The sequence below is a fragment of the Cyprinodon variegatus genome, unplaced genomic scaffold (assembly GCF_000732505.1).
Source record: "Cyprinodon variegatus isolate N-32 unplaced genomic scaffold, C_variegatus-1.0 Scaffold529, whole genome shotgun sequence".
NCBI classification, from domain to species: domain Eukaryota; kingdom Metazoa; phylum Chordata; class Actinopteri; order Cyprinodontiformes; family Cyprinodontidae; genus Cyprinodon; species Cyprinodon variegatus.
In genome coordinates this window covers 411,590-428,756 of record NW_015150982.1, presented here as the reverse complement: position 1 = coordinate 428,756, position 17,167 = coordinate 411,590, and the positions used below count along the sequence as shown (strand labels likewise).

The following is a 17,167-nucleotide window of genomic DNA, read 5'->3' as shown; positions in this document are numbered from 1 at the left end:
ATTGGTGTTAAAGATAATTAGAGAATAGAACAGCCAGACTTTACTTTATGAATTAACATTTCAAACAAAGTTCTATTCAAATTTGTTTGACTTTGAATTTAATTATTTTTTGGTTATTATTCAAATATTTGCCCAGCACATAAAGAGGGCTCATCTCAGCAGCTGTTTGGGTCATTAGATCTGTGAATTGTTCATTTGATTAGCAGTAATAAGTAGCTCTAAAACACGTTTTCTAGCGAGCTGTTTGCAAATCAGTAGTCAGGGACTGTTTTTAATCTCTGGCTATCTCTGTAAAGCTCACTTATGTTAGCATTGTTCTGTTTCTCCAGTTGTCTGGTAATGATTTTTCTTGTCAGGGCTGCAAACTTCACACTAAGCAGATTTCTTTCAAAGCTTTGAACTTTCTTTCACCAAATCTGCTCTTCATTTCCATTTATAATAGACGTTTGCTATGTACAAAACCTCTGTAACTGTTCTGCCTGCAGGCACTCTTCCTTGGTTTGTAGTCAGGTACGTTCAGCTTTGCCTGTCTGATGCATTTCTCTACATACTAACTTTATTTGCATTGTTTTAACCAAACATTTTTGATCTGCCCTTTGACCATATTCTTTGCTTGCCCATGAATGTTCAGTTTGTAAAAACTGAGGAATGTAGTTTCTTCAACAGTAATGCAGAATGAAGTAGACTATAACAGGTGACATTGTTTTGCTCGTCAATGACTGTTAGAAAGGACTTGGTTTATTACCTTTTTTAATTGCACTGTATAACAACCACGTTTCCAAAGCTATCTCAATCACCATATGAACACTGCCAGTTCTGACATTGCAGGTGTATTTTTTTCGGATTTCAAACCTGCTGCTGAGACTTAATTCTTCAGACATGCAACAGATCTAAAGACTCTGTCAAGAGAATTTATGCTTCTGACTCCTTTGTCATTAGAAAGACGGCTTTCGTGAAACTATGCTGCTGTCATAAATATCACCAACATTACAATTATTGAAAATATCAGTATGGGTATTTAATTTCAGCACACAGCATTATATTTCAGTATATTTCACTCTTTTAAATCCACGTCAACGTTTATATAGAGATAAAGTTGGAAACTTAACATTTATGTTGCAGAGAACATGTATTAAAGCCAAATCAAATAAACAAAAGCTCATAGATCACAAACTGAGCTTCAGGATCCTCTACTATCATTATCTATTTTTTGAAATACTATGGTTTCCTAATTAACTGGAGTTAGGGTGGGAAAGGAGAAGGTGGGTTGTATGAAAACTATCAAACTTTAACATTTCAAAGCCCTAAACAAACCATTTGGCATCATTTCCTTGGTATTCACCATGTATTGGTTTATTTCTAATGATAATGAAACACTTTGCTGAACATGGTGAAGAATATTTCTAAAAATATAATTTAATTTCATTATATTTCCCTAATGAATTTATATACAATTCCTTTTGTTGTGATTTTGGATCTGTTCATTTTTTTGCCGAATGGACGAATAGAAATTTAGACAAAATCAGTACAATTTTCATCATTAAGTACAATACAAAAAAGCAAAATGGTGTAAGAGCCATTGAAGACTCTCCATCAGTGTGGTATAAATACTTCTGAAGGCTGTAGGTAACAAAAGTGAACTACAAAGAAAATTACAGTAGTAACTAATAGGTTCAACAGGCATGGCAGTCTGCATGAAGAAATAACTGACAATGTTAAGATTTAAATGTAAGTAATAAACACAAAAATAAATTGCACATATTCAAATCTAAGCTGTAATGTTACTTGTTCATTTCGGCAGGTGTTGATGATATTATAGTGCATTTACAGGAAGACATATTTACAGTAAATCATCAAGACATGGGTTGGATTTCTTTTGTTCCAATTCAGTGGCAACAGAATAAGTAAGGTGTGTGAAGGGGTGGGGTGGTTGTCTACTGGCTTGAGTACAAAAGCATACACACCTACATGTGGCATAGACACGTGATTGGAGTTTTAAACTCTAGGTTTTCATTGGTAGTGTGTTATTTACACAATTCCAAATGATTGCTTTGCCTCACACTATTAAGACTTTTGTTAAATATGTCAGTTGATGGTTTTTTTGGCCTTAGCTCTCTACAGGTTCTTATTTAAATCTAATACATAGGAAATGCAAATATACATACTTTATTATTTAAAAAGGAAAACTAACAGGAAGTGCAGAAGAACATTTATATAGTAGCACAAATTTGAAAGGAGGGACATTCAGTAGAACCTTCCAAACTGATTGGGCATCAACTAGTTCCTCCCTACCAAAGTTTGGGTTTAATCAATCTTTATAATAAATGAAAATATCAACAGACACCGTAAGAAACCCTAACAACTTACACTTTAAACCCTTGCTGTTCCTCTTCTAAAGATGAAATCGCGGATTCTGACTAACTGATGTGATAGATCAGCAGCTACCTTAACATCCTCCTTTTGCTGCAATGTTTATTTTGTTGTGATTGTATGCTGCGTAGCTTTGCTTTCAATACCGCTATTTGTCCCGCCTTAAACCAAAAATTGGCCGACCAATTGCATTGCAATTGTGTTTTTCATGAACAGTTGCAACTGAAACCATACAAGATGATTTGTCACGCATTTGTGAAAGCATAACTACTGCAAGAATTCAGCTTGCTGGCAAGGTTATACCAATATCATTTTGGCTCAATCACTATTTGAACTAATTACCAACTTGTGCTCATTTATAAAAGGAAAAAATTTCAGCAGACAGGCTTTATTTTCTTTTCTTTGATAAGTCACAATTTGTGTGATCATACCCAACAAAATATATTTAGTACAGCTAGTCCTTCTTTATAACTTTATTAGGGCTGCAACTAATGATTATTTTGCTAATCGATTATCTGTCCGTTATTATTATTATTAAGGTTCCGTAATAGAAGCCTTTGAAACTCAAACTTTTCAATTTTAAGAGTTTTGGATAGAGAATATTGACAGACAAAATATTTTTATCTTAAATTAACATGTCAGTGTTTTTTAAAAAATGTTGGTATGTTTGCTGCTTTAAGTGGGTTGGTCTGTCAGCTAAAAGCATGTTTTAACGTCTTTATACTAATGATTAATCGATAACTAAATCAGTTGATTATTTCAATAATCGATTAATCACAATTAATCAGATTTCAGCTCTAAACTTCATGGTATATTTAAGTTAAGCGCCTTGTTTAAAGGATTCTTAAAGAATTCAATTTAAATGTTTAAAGCATCATGTTAAGCTCCATTTCCACAGTAGTAAGCTGAATGAGACTTTAGTTTGTCCTTCAGTGAGCTACATTTGTACATATGCTCTTTCTTGGATAAAGTCATTTCATTTTTATGTTCTTTTTATATTTTTATTTGCACATTGAGAGAATTTTACATTTTAAGGACAATTTAAGCTAATTAGGGGGGCATTTAACGTGAGGGTAAAAATTCCCCAGTTAGTATTCATTTAGAAGGTCAAAGAGGCTATGTTCAGGCCTTAATGATCAATTCCGATGTTTTTTTGTTTATAATTCCTTTTTATTTATTTTTTTGTGATATCTGAACTTTTTTGGCGTTGCTGTTCACATTTCCAGAAATATGCGACCTCTATGTGATCTCCCGTGTGAACTGCATTCATAGTGTCCCAGATGCACAGTTGAGGACGCAATGACCTCACAAGCATGTATGCACGACCCATGTACGGAGGCCTTAGTCCTTGACGCAGCCGACGCGGGTTTGAATCTGACCTTTGGTCCTTTGCCGCATGTCTCTCCCCCTCTCTCATACCCCCTTTCCTGTCGGCCTACTGTCAGGAAAAAGTGCCATTAGTGCTGTAAAAACTCAAAAAGAAAACCAAAAAAGAAACTCAATCTTTTCAAGATTGTTAAAAAAAACCTGCCCCCACGAATTGTTGTCCACCATGGTTGTTGTTTTTCTTCCCACATCTGCATAGCAGGATGCAGAATAGTGACCTTTCTTGAGTATGAATGATGTTCAGGTCAGATGAATGCGACCTGGCCTTTTAGACACCAGTTGCATTTAATAACACCAGATTCGTATCGGATTCAGGACCACATAGCCAAGTGGCCTGGGCCGCATTGGAAAAAATCGGATCTGTGTTGTTCAGACTGCTATGAAAAGGTCATATACAGGTTGCATATGGGCAAAAAAAAAAAAATCTAATTTTGGTCACTTCAGGCTGCTGAGGAAACGTAGCCAGATAGCATTGTTTGTGTATATTTTTTTTTCTACTCACCTTTCATATTTACCACAAATCCAGAAACAATATGTGTAGTTTGTTATCGATCAGTTAAGGAAAAAGAAATTCTAACAGAAAAATAATGATCTTGACCAAAAGAAAAACTATAACTGACCCATTTGACTCAGAAGTAAGCACTGAAATACATTGGTAGTGTCCTCTTTCTTTACCTTTTCTTGCACCTAGAAATGCTGTATCCAACAGTTAGCATTGTAGGTTCTGTATAAAAAGATTGAATAATTAGCAATGATTTATAACCATTCTTTTATCTCCCTCTTTTATTTCTTTAGATCTCGTATCTCTGCTTGATCTGGAAAACGACCTTCCTGATGAGCTTATCCTTAATGGAGAGTTGGGAAATGGACCGTCAGCAAATTGTGGCCCAAGTGGAGGGCCGCTTGGTCTCGGCTTGGCTGTACCTGATGCTGCTTCCAAACACAAGCAACTTTCCGAGCTCCTCCGACCAGGAAGCTCTTCTATTTTGGGCGGTGGTCTCAATTCAGGCAGTCCCCAACAGGGAGGCATGATGTCGAGCCAGCTGGGTGCTGTGCTGGGTAAAGGTCCTCTTGGGCAGAGTTCTCCCAATCACCAGTCGCCCCAAGGTCAGAAAGGAGGTGTTTCCACTGGACAAGGAAGTGGGGCCATGGGCTTTAACCCGGCTATGTTGAACAGTAGCCAGGGTCATGGTGTGATGGGCCAAGCAGGACAGGTCATTAATGGTGCTATGGGACCAGCAGGTCGTGGGAGGCCGGGGCCTGGTATGCAGTACCAAGGCCAGGGAATGCAAGGGACACAAGGGGGTGCTGGACCTGGTGTTGGGGGAAGTGTACTGGCAGAGACTCTAACCCAAGGAGGGCCACAGATGGGTGCACCGCACTCGATGAACGCCCAGCAAGCTGGCAACCTGAACAAGGTGAGTTCTTGGAATTTTATTACTTGAACACATTATTAGCCAATAACTAAATTAAGTGTATTTGTAACCTAATAAGAATATAATTGGAATTTTTACAGAAAATAATTTTTTGTAGAAAATAACTGTATTTGATCTTTTATATTGATGCTTTTCTACCAGACTTTTTTTCTTTCAATAAATCTTCCATTAGTGTATTTAGATACAGCTCAGTGTTGGCTGCAGGCACCATTGCCCTCCTTTAGGAGGATTTCAAATAGGTTTATTTGTCAAACGCCAATATGTAGCATATGTCGTTTCAAAACACTTTATAGTGTCAGTTCATTCAAATCATACAGATTGGTTAAAAACTTCAAAGAGTCCAAGGAAACCCAGCAAATTGTATTGAGTCATTAGCTATGTTTACATGGACATAAGTAATCCGAATAAACTCTCCATCAGGTTAGAAATGTTTCATGTTTACATGTCTTTAGGAATATTCTGCTTGGATTCTGGAGGTGCTGATTAGTTTATTACTCTCTTTTTGGCATTTAAATGTCAAAAAGGGATTAAGTGATGAAAATGTTGCATAAAAACCTTTGCCTCTGTACATAAACACAGATCTTTGAGTGAGAGGTGGTTTACGTTATGTCTGCTGGTTTCATTGTCTCTGAATATCTCCAGTTTCAAGCACTTTGAAGTGCTCAATGTGAGAAATAGTTCCTCCGCTTGTCTGAGAGATACAGGGCTTTTGTGGTTTGAAAGAAAGCCAAGATTAAACCAACAGGCTAGTTGTTACTGACATCGTTACAGCAGACGTCACCACATGAAACAAGCCCCTCCTTTCCTGTGCAGACATGCACCTCATGTCTTTCTAGAATGTCATTCAGAAATTCATTTACCTGTTGTCCTCTCATACCGAGCTTTAGTAAAAAAACAAAAAAACAATTAAAAAAAAGTTAAATTGCAGTACTTTCTATAAACAAAGATCTAAAAAGGGAGTCATACATTTTTTTATATCCCTCTCTTATTTTTATCACAGATATAAAAAAATATATATATATACTTTGCAATAATTGTAAATTATTAGTTTATTAAATTGAAATATTTTTTCCATGTTATAAAAATGATAATATCTGCTTAGGAGATGAAGAATTTCTTTTCGGTGTTGTAGTGTTGCCAGTGATGTGGGAAAAAATTTTATTTGGCGATATATCGTGATTTTTGAATGCCCGGTATAATATCGATCTCCCAGTTCCTAATATCGATTTATTTATATATATTTATATTATTTATTTACATACCTAAAACAGTGAGTGGAAAACAAGCTACTGCTGTGTTTAATGTAAGTATGCATAATTTTTGTCAAACTGCAAAAACTTTGTTTTTAAGTCAGAAATTCCCACCTTTATTTTAGGTGAGGAAATCTGTATGTGATATGTTATGTAATAGATAGTTTGAGGTTTGGCTGGCAGATGCAGTAAGAAAATATATGACCCCAATATGAACAAAATATGATTATTTGTAGGATTTGTCCTCCAAGTATAAAACAGCACTTTGCCTCCTCTGCCTTAAGGCTGATTTATACTAAGAAACCAGGTTGTCGGTGTGTCGCAGTAAATACAAATGTGCCCCAGCCCCTTCTGCACACACTGCTGCACCTCCACCGCAGACAGAAGGCATCTGATTGGTCAAATCTACATCCGCACTACACTATTCATATTTCCTGTATGGTACCTTACCGGCTTGTTTTGTTTGTATGACCGCCATTGTGGAAAACGACTCGTGATGTTGGACCAGCTAGAACAGCAGGGTGCGCGAGAATGCTGGGACCATCTTTTTCCTCCTGGATCCCCGCTCTTTTTCGCCCTCATGTCCCTCCATTGTCGCACAAACTTGCCCCCACTTCCTCACTACCTCGGCCATAGCTAGACCCACAGCTAATTCGTGATTGTCTTTCTTGTGTTGTGGCGTGGAATAACATAGCTTAGACCAAGCTTCAATATATTGGGCATAAAACAAAAATATCTGCGACAAGCTCACTGCGACACACTGCTGCGGGGAGTATAGCCAGCCCTTTAGTGTCCCTGTTTTCTTCTGCTGGCATATTGTGAGCTATGAGCTGGAATCTGTGTTCAGGAACTGAGCTGTATTAGTACTTGCAGTGTTTAAACTGTCTTTACGGAAGTAAACATGGATGGTAACACTGGAGCGCATCCAGCGATCTTTCCCAAACTTAAAAACACAATCTTTTCAAGATGGTTAAACATAAAAACTACCCTCAACATTGTCGTCTGCCATGGTTGTTGTTTTTCTTGCCACTTCTGTGTAGCAATACGCAGAATAGTGACCTATGTCTGGTATTTATGACGTTCAGGTCGGTTGAATGCAACCTGGTCGTTCACACTTAGGTCGCATTTGAAAAGATCCGATATGTGTCAGATTCAGGTTGCATTGGAAAAAATCAGATCTGTGTTGTTTAGACTGTCGTGAAAAGATCAAATGCAGGTCACATATGGGCAAGAAATCGGATTTGGGTCACTTCTGGCTGCTGTGTGAACATAGCCTTAGTTGCACTTTTAAATAATCTAACCTGTATCTAAATGTGCCAAGAAGAAAAGCCACTGTTAACAGAAGTGTCATTTACAGTTTACTTCAAGTCTTGAGATGGCTTGGAGCATGGAAGTAGTAGCTTTGGTGAAATGAGATCAAACTTGTTTTGTTGTATGTAAAACACTGCCAGGGGCTCTTTCTCCTGCACTCATAATCAACACTGAAATACGGTGGTGGCAGAATCATGCTTTGGGGATGCTTTTCTTTAGTGAGGCAAGGAAGCCTGTGGGTTGTTATGAAGATGAATGGAGGGAAATGTAGGGGGTAGTGAAAGAAAACCATTGGACAGTATATGTATAACAGCATAAAAACAAGGTGTCACATTTTTGATTGTATTTTCTATGTTTGAAAGGATAATTATTTAATTAGTTTGTCTCCCATTTCTTTGATCAACAATTTTGAGGTAATGAGAAATCAAAGTAAACCAAAACAATTAAGGTTTAGATGGTCCAAAAGGGAAATGTCATATGTTAAGTTTTATTATGTCAGAGCTAATTCAGTCGATCTTTTCTGGTTTTGGAGGTAAAGATTTAGTTATCGGTGTGGGCTTAATGGGTGCAAATTGTAATAATTGTTTTTTGCTAAACAGTTAAAAAATTTTGAAGATAAGAAATGACAATGTGGTTGCAAACACTTTCAAAAACGTTTTCAATCACAAAGTTTCCTTTAGCATTGTGTTTCCTAATGCCACTTGTTGAGATAAAATGTTCACAAGCTGAGAATGGTAAGACGCTGGCAGCTTTCAGTTGCTGTGTGCCTTCCTCTTCCAGGCAGACAATCCTATGATAAAGGCAGTTCATCAAGGGGGAGAAGCCATTGGTAAGAGGCTGAATGTGTGAATGAGAGGCAGACAAGCATCTGTGGGTTTATGTGAAGGGGAGGGGGAAGGGCAGGCAGACAGGCAGCAGTGCAGTACTCATTTGTTGTGCAAGCTGGTCTTTCTCTGCGTGTGTCACGTACCCTTTTTCTTTAGACTGGGCAGGGCCTGCTCTGTCGGGCTGCTGCTTAAGGCGCAGTAGATGAAAACAATTTAAGCTGCAAAAGTCTCTTAAATTATTTTAATTGATTTATTGTAAATACAAGCATAATTCTATTTTCTGTGAAGTTTCACTTCAAATCTAAAATGGCTTTTGGCACCATGGGCTTTAGATTTTCTTGCAACTGTGGAACTATTGAATGAAAATACATAATTTGTTTACTCAATCAACAACTTCTAGTAAACAGTGAGGAAAAAATACTTAAGTTAGGGATATAGCTCTTTAAACTATATCCTACGTAGCTATATACTAAAAAGTAAGGATTCTTTTAATTCCATTACCGGTGTTTCACTTAAAAATGTTAGCATCACCAACTCAATTTAAAAAAAGGACATATCTACCAGCTGAAAGCTTTTATTGCTCATCATTTGAAATGGGAATCAAGCAATACCTTTAAACAAACAAAATGATGAACCCTCATGCATCTGCAAACCTCAAATTAGACAAAAACCCTTTTATTTTAATGTTGGTCAAAAGATAATACACTGTATGGAATTGGAAATTAATATATACATGCATATATATATATATATATATATATATATATATATATATATATATATATATATATATATATATATATATTCATGCTAATTTTACATCCAATAAAATCTTTTTTTTTTTTAATTAGCATTCAAAAACACCTTTTAAAATTCACCCAAAATAAGTCTTCAGAGCAATTGATTCTTTGATGAATTAAATAAAAATTTACATATAGGTATGCAATTAAACATTTACACTAAATAAATACATTCATTTAAACAAAAACATAATAGAAAATCTGTAATAGAGCCTCATCTTTTTAACAGCCCTATTATAAAAGAATGTCTTTAGATGCTCACTAAACGCATCAATAGAGCAAAGACTGTAAGAAAAGGAGGCGTTGGATTCCAAAGTCGGAGGGCATCTGTTTGGAGGACCTTGGGATTTGCGATTAGTGTGGGGCTAAGATCCAACCCGATAATCTTAAATATTGAAGGATGTGTGAATCTGGATCATATCAGAAATTTAACTGTTTTTCTGTGCAAAGCTCCAAAAGTTGATCAAAGCTAAAAACAAGTTGGTAACTGAGCTCTTCACCCGATCTCGAAGTGTGCGCCCAGCCGCCCTGCAAAGGAAACTCCTTTCGGCCGCTTGTATTCCCAATCTTGTCCTTTCGGTCATTACCCAGATCTCATGACCATAAGTGAGGGTGGGAACGTAGATTGATCAGTGAATCGAGAGCTTTGCCCCCGAGTCAGCTACCTCTTCACCACGACAGTCCGATACAGCGACAGCATCACTGCCACACCGATCCGTCTATCGATCTCACGTCCATCCGTCCCTCTCTTGTGAACAAGACCCCCAGATACTTGAACTCCTCCACTTGAGACAAGGACTCGCCACCGACCTAAAGAGTGGAGTCCACCTTTCTCCGGTGGAGAAATGCTAGTCAGCATTTGTCTGGGTAGGCATTTAATGGAGGGATACTCAGATCTGTACTGGATAAACCATGAAATCCTGATTACCTAGTAGTTGTTGGGATCAAATCCTTAGTCCCATTCTTAGGCACTTTGCTGGTGTAGTGGATCCTGGTTCCTCCTGGTCCACAGAAATGCCCAACCTCATGTAGCAGGAATATGCAGACAGTTTCCAAAGGATGAGGCTATGATTCTGGCTGGGCTAGAACATCTCTTGAACCTCACCACCAGGTTGTATCTCGGACAGTCCAGGAGCTCAGAGTTTCCCTGGTAAGGATCTCAGACAAAGTACCCCAGGACACCATCTGTCGTCTCATGAGGACTGTGCCCTGATGTTTTCAAACATGCATATAAGCATGTGGAACCACACAAACTGCTGATAACTGTGTTGAGTTTCTGTAATGGCATTTAAGGAAAATTCTGTTTCACTTTCTCTCTCCAAAATAGCCCAGTTATTGTTCCTGTTCCTTCACCTTATGAGGTCAACATGTTTTTTTATGTCATGCCTGATGCCTTCACTTGCATCACTAGGTATGCAGTTTATTCAACAGTAGTATCGGATCGATATTGGGTATGGCTGAATTGCTCAGCCCAGGTATTGGTATGGATTGAGAGAAAAAAAAAATGGCTCGCTGAAGCTCAATCCTAGACTTGGCCAAACAGGGCTTTACCCTTTTTTACAAGGAGCACAAGTGCTCCCAATGAAACAAATTACGAGCAAAGAAAAAAATCAGGGGCAATACAATTTTTTAATTAAAATGAATCCTTGCTTATAATTCATACATCTTTTCTAGTTTCTAGTTACAAATATTATTTTGACATCCCACTTCTTATTTCAGGGGTATCCGTGCAGTTTTTTTCACATCTAGGGCTCATGTTCAATAGGGAAACATAGGGAAGCTTTGCGGGGAGAGCTCCTACAATGTATTATGGGATCAATCTGCCCGTCTAGTGACCATAGTTGCACACTTCTTTTCAAGGTGCATTGTGGAAAATTTTGAATCCACTACTTTTTCAACCACTAGACATTTGAACACTCGTATAAAATGGCGTAACCTCTATATAGTGGTTATGGTTATGGCGGACGTTCAGACACAGCCCTAATGACAAAGTTGGCAACACTGCTCACCTGTGCACGTATTGATCTGTGTGTTGATGTCAGTCCGGCACAGGGTTCACATTCTCACAGCGTTTCTCTGTTTGTGTGCCAATAAGGAGATACCTGTGTGCACACTATTGTGCCGCATTAGGTGCTGCTGCCAGAAATCTTTAAGGCAACCGTGATCTCTCGTAACTGGTTTAAGAATTTTTCCCATACTAATTTGCTATTTGCCCACATGAAATTTCTTTCCTTTCTTAAATTTTAATAAAAGATGAGTGGATACCTTACTTAAATCAAACCCAACTTTTTTTAAGGAGCAAATTACAAATGAAAGGTGTGAAATCTGTACTTGCATGCATGCTCCCATTTGTAATTTTTTCCTGCTCTCATCAATCTAGTTTTAAGGGGGAAATGCTGTTCAAACATATGCACTGTACAGTCCTGTTAAACAACATTAACACAGAAGAATCTTGTTCGTGGAAACACAATTTTAGGACTTTTTTGGAAGAGTTGTTTGAATATCTAATTCAACTTATCACCAAATATCCCAACTTCTCAGTTCCCAGAATTGGCTGCATATCTTCGTTCTGCTTTTGTGGTGTTGGATTGCAAAATTGTGTAGCTTTTTTTTAAACCCTTTATAATTAGCTAAACAAAACAACACAAACTACATGAATAGAAACTCAATTTAAAACCTGTTGGTACTTTTTAGCCATGCAAAAGAATTGCAAATAAATAGGTGAAACAAGACATGTATCAGAGAGGAGAAACATTTGGCCATGGATGATCAGTCCAGCTTTCTGCCACTTAGTTTCATGACTCACAAATTTGGCACTTTGAGTAAAATCTCTTGTTGTCAAGGGTGTTATAATATCGTCAAGAGAAACCACCAACCAAGCTCCCAAATTAAGTACCAGCCAGATATTTGGATGGGAATTCAGAAGCTGCAATATCCTTACACTCATACTTTAACTAACCATTGTTTTTTTTTAATCTCATGTAGATGCCGATGTCTGGAGCTCCCTTTGGCCAGCAGTATGGCCAGGCCGGGGTGCAGCAGATGGGGACAGCGGGGGTCAATGCCCAACAACTCCAGAACAAGTCGGCCCTTTCTAACAACTTGCCCCCATTCCCTCCTGAGTTAAAGGGAGCTGGGAATGTGCCAAACATGGTGAGGGTTTAAATCTGTGCAAGAACCACTACCTGCTTATGTTTTTGTAGCCTTTTTCTATCCTAAAGAACTTAAAAACAAACAAACGCAAACACAAGTGTTGGTTTTAATGTCTTGCAGATATTATGGAGCATCATTGAGTAGTTATAAATATTTCAGTTTTTTCATGTCTAACTGTAGTCTTTTAAAAGGACTAAATACAAATTAGTGATTCGCCGCCAGGTAATAAAGCAGAATTTATTGTGTAAGATTAAAATAATCCGTGTGGATTGTTTGTAGCTAAGGAAAAGGGAAATCGTCTGGTAATTTCAAACTTTAACTTTTGTGAGTTTGATTTACATGTTGGGATTTTTCACTATGATCAATATCTAATCTCTAGCTTATTTTTGTTTGATTTTTAGGTGTTTCTTCTAGAGATGCACCGATCCGATACCTGGATTAGATATCTGCTCTGATATTGACTAATTAATTGGATCGGATATTGTTGATTTGATATCGAAGATCCAATCCAGTGTACTTTACATGGAGCTTTTATTTATTTATTTTTGCTGCCTGTTAATAAAAAAACATCTAAATTTATATTTGTGTTAATTTACCTTTTCTAACCATGTTCTTTTTTCAAGGTCTGGCAAAATAAACCGTAAATTAACAGTTGAATTGGATTATAATTGGAATTCGGCTGACATGTTCAGCCCGGGTATCAGTATTGGATTGGATAAAAAAAAAAAAAATTGGATCGGTGCATCTCTACTTTCTTCCACTCACCTGTTTTTTGCAATGAGTGTATAAAACTATTTCCACTGCTAATGATTCTATTGCAAGTTTTAATTCTTGAGATTTACAATATCTATACCTGTCTTTTTAAGGATGTAATCTATACAATAACTTTTTTTTTTCCCGCATCCTTGCAGTCCCAAATGCAGCAAGTAGCATCGATGGGCATGGTCCCTGGGACCGGCGGCGTATCCGGAGGCCCGACTGCCGACCCTGAAAAGAGAAAACTTATTCAGCAGCAGCTGGTCCTGCTGCTCCACGCGCACAAGTGCCAACGGAGGGAACAGGCCAACGGAGAAGTTAGGGTCTGTACCCTGCCTCACTGCCGCACCATGAAGAACGTACTCAACCATATGACTCACTGCCAGGCTGGCAAGTCCTGCCAGGGTGAGTAATAGAGAATAAAAGCAATATTTATTTTTTTTTCTTTGTTTTTTTTAACTAAATGCTTTAGTTGAGATACAAACTGGTTAGCATCAAATATATTTTGGTAAGATTAACATGATTTTAATAACAGTCTCAATTTTACAGTAGAGATTATAGATCAATTTTTTTTTTTTTTGTAGAAAACTGCAACTTTGATGTCATTCATTAGACATGTTTCCATTAAGTTTTTTATGCACTTTGAGTTATCGCATTAGAATAGAAACAGCAAAATTTGCATAAACTTAAGTTCTGCAAAAAAGATTTTATGCTCGCTTGAGGTGGTTTTTTTTTTTGTTTTAAGTATTTTCAAAACAAAGTGTAATTACACTACAGAAGAGATGAAAACGCACAAATATTTACCTAATCAGCTGCTTCCACCTCTTCTACTGTCCTGAATGCAACATTAGAATCACATTTGTCTAAGACTAGTTCAAATTATAAAGTAAAACTTGCCAGATTACAATACTTTTATTAAAAACTTTGCGTTTGCTAATTCTACCTCCTGTTTACTACAGCCAGTGCATAACATCAACGTACGATATTAAGTTTTGTATCTTCATGTTAATTTGCTTTAATTTGCTAATGAACCTTCCTGTATATCTTGACGAAAGTTGCTTCTCTTCTATTGAAATTCCTACTGATATTGAGATGAGCAATCTTTTGAGTTTTTTTCCCCTTTAGTTACAGCATCTACACTAAACAGTTGTAATATTTTGAATAGCTTTGACTGGCCGGTTGGCATTCAGAGTATATTGAGACAAACGTCCACTACTCTATTCACTTCTTGAGGTCTTGTTCAGGGATTATGGTAGAATGAAGCAGAAGGTGGATAGATGGATGTAGATATCGTCTGCAGTATTATCTCTACTGCTTTATTTTGTCGGTGTCGAGCCAAACACCAAAGATCACAACATATGGAGTGGATTATGTTCCAACTCTTGCCTGCAGTCAGAAGATAAATATCCAGTCCCAAAGAAAATCATCTTTGTCAATGTATATGGCAGCTGAAATGAGCCTCCTCTGGTAGGTGGCTGGGTTCTTCCTTGAGGAAAGGGTATGAGCTCATAGTTTAGCCACTGATCATCCCTTACTCAGGACGTCAGCTAAGGTGGTTCTGGAAGACTACCAAATAAATATTACGACTGATAAACAAATGAAGGATCATGCTACACTTAAATGTTTCCAAACAACATGGATCTGGTGCAAACAAATTGTGTTGCAAAGCAATCCTCTGCTGGCCTGTACATCATCTATCTTTCTGGTTATTTTGCAAAACATTGTAGTGATTTCCTATAGTAGTGATGTTGGTTGCTACAAGTTCCTACTATTTTTCTGCTCCATCAGTTTCAGTCTACCTGTGTTAGGAGCCATCAGGGCTTTTATAGCTTAACGGAGGAGTAATGGAGGGGGTGCACTGTTTTGTTTTGTTGCTTCACTGTCTAGTAGCTAACTGAGTCGTCAGCTAAGGGAGATTTTCTTGCATTGATTGGTTTCACAGTAGACGGGATCATGCCAGTATATCTAAAGCTTATATTAGACAAATAGCATCAGCTTGTGTTGTTATGAAGGTGTGCTGCTTCAGTGCTGCAAATAAAGGTGCTTTGCTGACCCTTTAAAGGTGCTCCCAAACATCAGAATCCATTGACATATGCTTGCGTCTTTAGTGAAGCTGATATGTGGCATAGTTCTACATTCATTTATTCTTTTATTCCTCCAAAGAAAAGTATGGTGACACAACTGCATTATGTTTGCCTTCTCTGCAAGAGAGTATGTTTTCAGTTGGTGTTTAAAAAAACCCAACAACTATGTACTCTCCATGATGAAGTCTAAAACCATTGGGTGAGCTATTGAAGCTGTAAGAGGTCCAAAAACTTGGGGAAATGCGAAGGAGTCAGTTGGTCTATATTTAGGAACAAGTGTTTTTTTTTTTTTTTTTTGAATAACTGTTTTCTAGTATTGGATTATTAAAATGCTGATTGTTTTGACATCGCCATGACACTCTTCCCACTAGTGGTGATGCAGAGTGCAAAAATGGTGTTGTGCTTCATTATAGTGCCGTAGTGGTGAACTGAAGCCTCGGTTTCTCCATCTTGGCTAACAGAAGTGGCCTCCAGCGTGGCCCATCTGCACTGTTACTAATCACTCCGCGTTCAAAGTCATTTAAGTCTATTTTTCCCCCCTTCCTGACTCTGTTTAGACCTTTGATAAAGTCTTCTCCATGTTAAAATCTGTAGATGAGCTGTCAATATAATGCAATATAATAGCATTGCTGATGAATGACTTTTATAACTGATAGGAGAAAATGTTAAAAGCCATTGGGATGAAAAACAAAGTGTTATGAGGACAGATGTTGGTGAAGGTTGTTTTAATGTCTGTTCAGTGTGATTTCCAGTCAGTTACACTGCTTTGCAGAGTATAAAACCGAAAGGTTGTATCCTTGTGTTTTATTGCTTTAGTGGAGCCAGTTACCTCAGCTGACTGGGTGAACCCTGGTGACAGACAGCATGAGCAAACATTAATTTAATCGCTTCAAACTGCTGTAAGGATGGTTGTTTTTACATTTAATATGTTTGCACTTGTCCCCAGCAGCTTCCATCAGATACCCAGCATTTGTGAACTTTAGACCTCAGTGTTTATGCCCTATCAGCTTTGAAAATGATTTAAAGTGACATGAATTCAAATGTATAATTTCATTTTAGTTTTATTATAGCACAGTGGTTTTTTTTTGTTGTTGTTGTTGTCTTAGTCTCCATATGTGTTGTTGGTTGACGCTCCTCTCTGAGGGTGAAATGTTTGCTTTCATTTTTCCTTCAGTGGCTCACTGTGCATCATCCAGACAGATCATCTCCCACTGGAAGAACTGTACGCGGCACGACTGCCCAGTTTGCTTGCCTTTAAAGAATGCAAGTGATAAGAGAAATCAGCAGCGTAAGTAACTCCTGAAACATCTGCTTTGTTGCTATTTATTAAAACATTTTAAGAAGTGCCAAACGAACAGCAATGAGCCTCAAGGAAGTGTGCGAGCGTAGCATAAAGTGGTGCCACCTGCAGGTTGTGTTTTTCCTGCTGCACGTCTGTGCTGGCTCGCTAGCTCTGAGCTCCGACAGTGAGAGGATTCCTCTAGAAAGGGAGGGCTGTAATGTGACACCCGGGGGAGGGGCTCAGTGTCTCTGCTATTAGTGGGGGCAGGGTCTCAGGACAGCATGCTTTCTAATTGGTTAAAAGCCACTATGACAGGTTTAAATCCCCCACAGAGGCAGCATGCTCACTGTCAGCAATCAACACAGCAAGAGCTGCGCACAGGTTTTACATGAGCCGTTCCACAGCTGCCATTTTCTGTTATTTTTCTGTTCTAGTTTTAGTTATGCTTTTTAGAAGTTATAAATAACTAAGATTATTTTTTTATTAAGAAAATAAGTTCACACTGTATTTAT

General features: G+C 37.8%; 1 protein-coding gene across 4 annotated transcripts in view; it reads left to right on the top strand.

Annotated features, from left to right (window-relative positions):
• The window catches only part of crebbp (CREB binding protein), a 43,305-nt gene that overhangs the window by 10,008 nt on the left and 16,130 nt on the right, over positions 1-17,167 (top strand). For all 4 annotated transcript variants that reach the window (XM_015391209.1, XM_015391207.1, XM_015391206.1 and 1 more), the window contains exons 2-5: positions 4,552-5,174; positions 12,366-12,533; positions 13,445-13,694; positions 16,548-16,661. In XM_015391209.1, the coding sequence (XP_015246695.1) occupies positions 4,552-5,174; positions 12,366-12,533; positions 13,445-13,694; positions 16,548-16,661 (1,155 nt within the window). The remainder of the gene's footprint in view (positions 1-4,551; positions 5,175-12,365; positions 12,534-13,444; positions 13,695-16,547; positions 16,662-17,167) is intronic.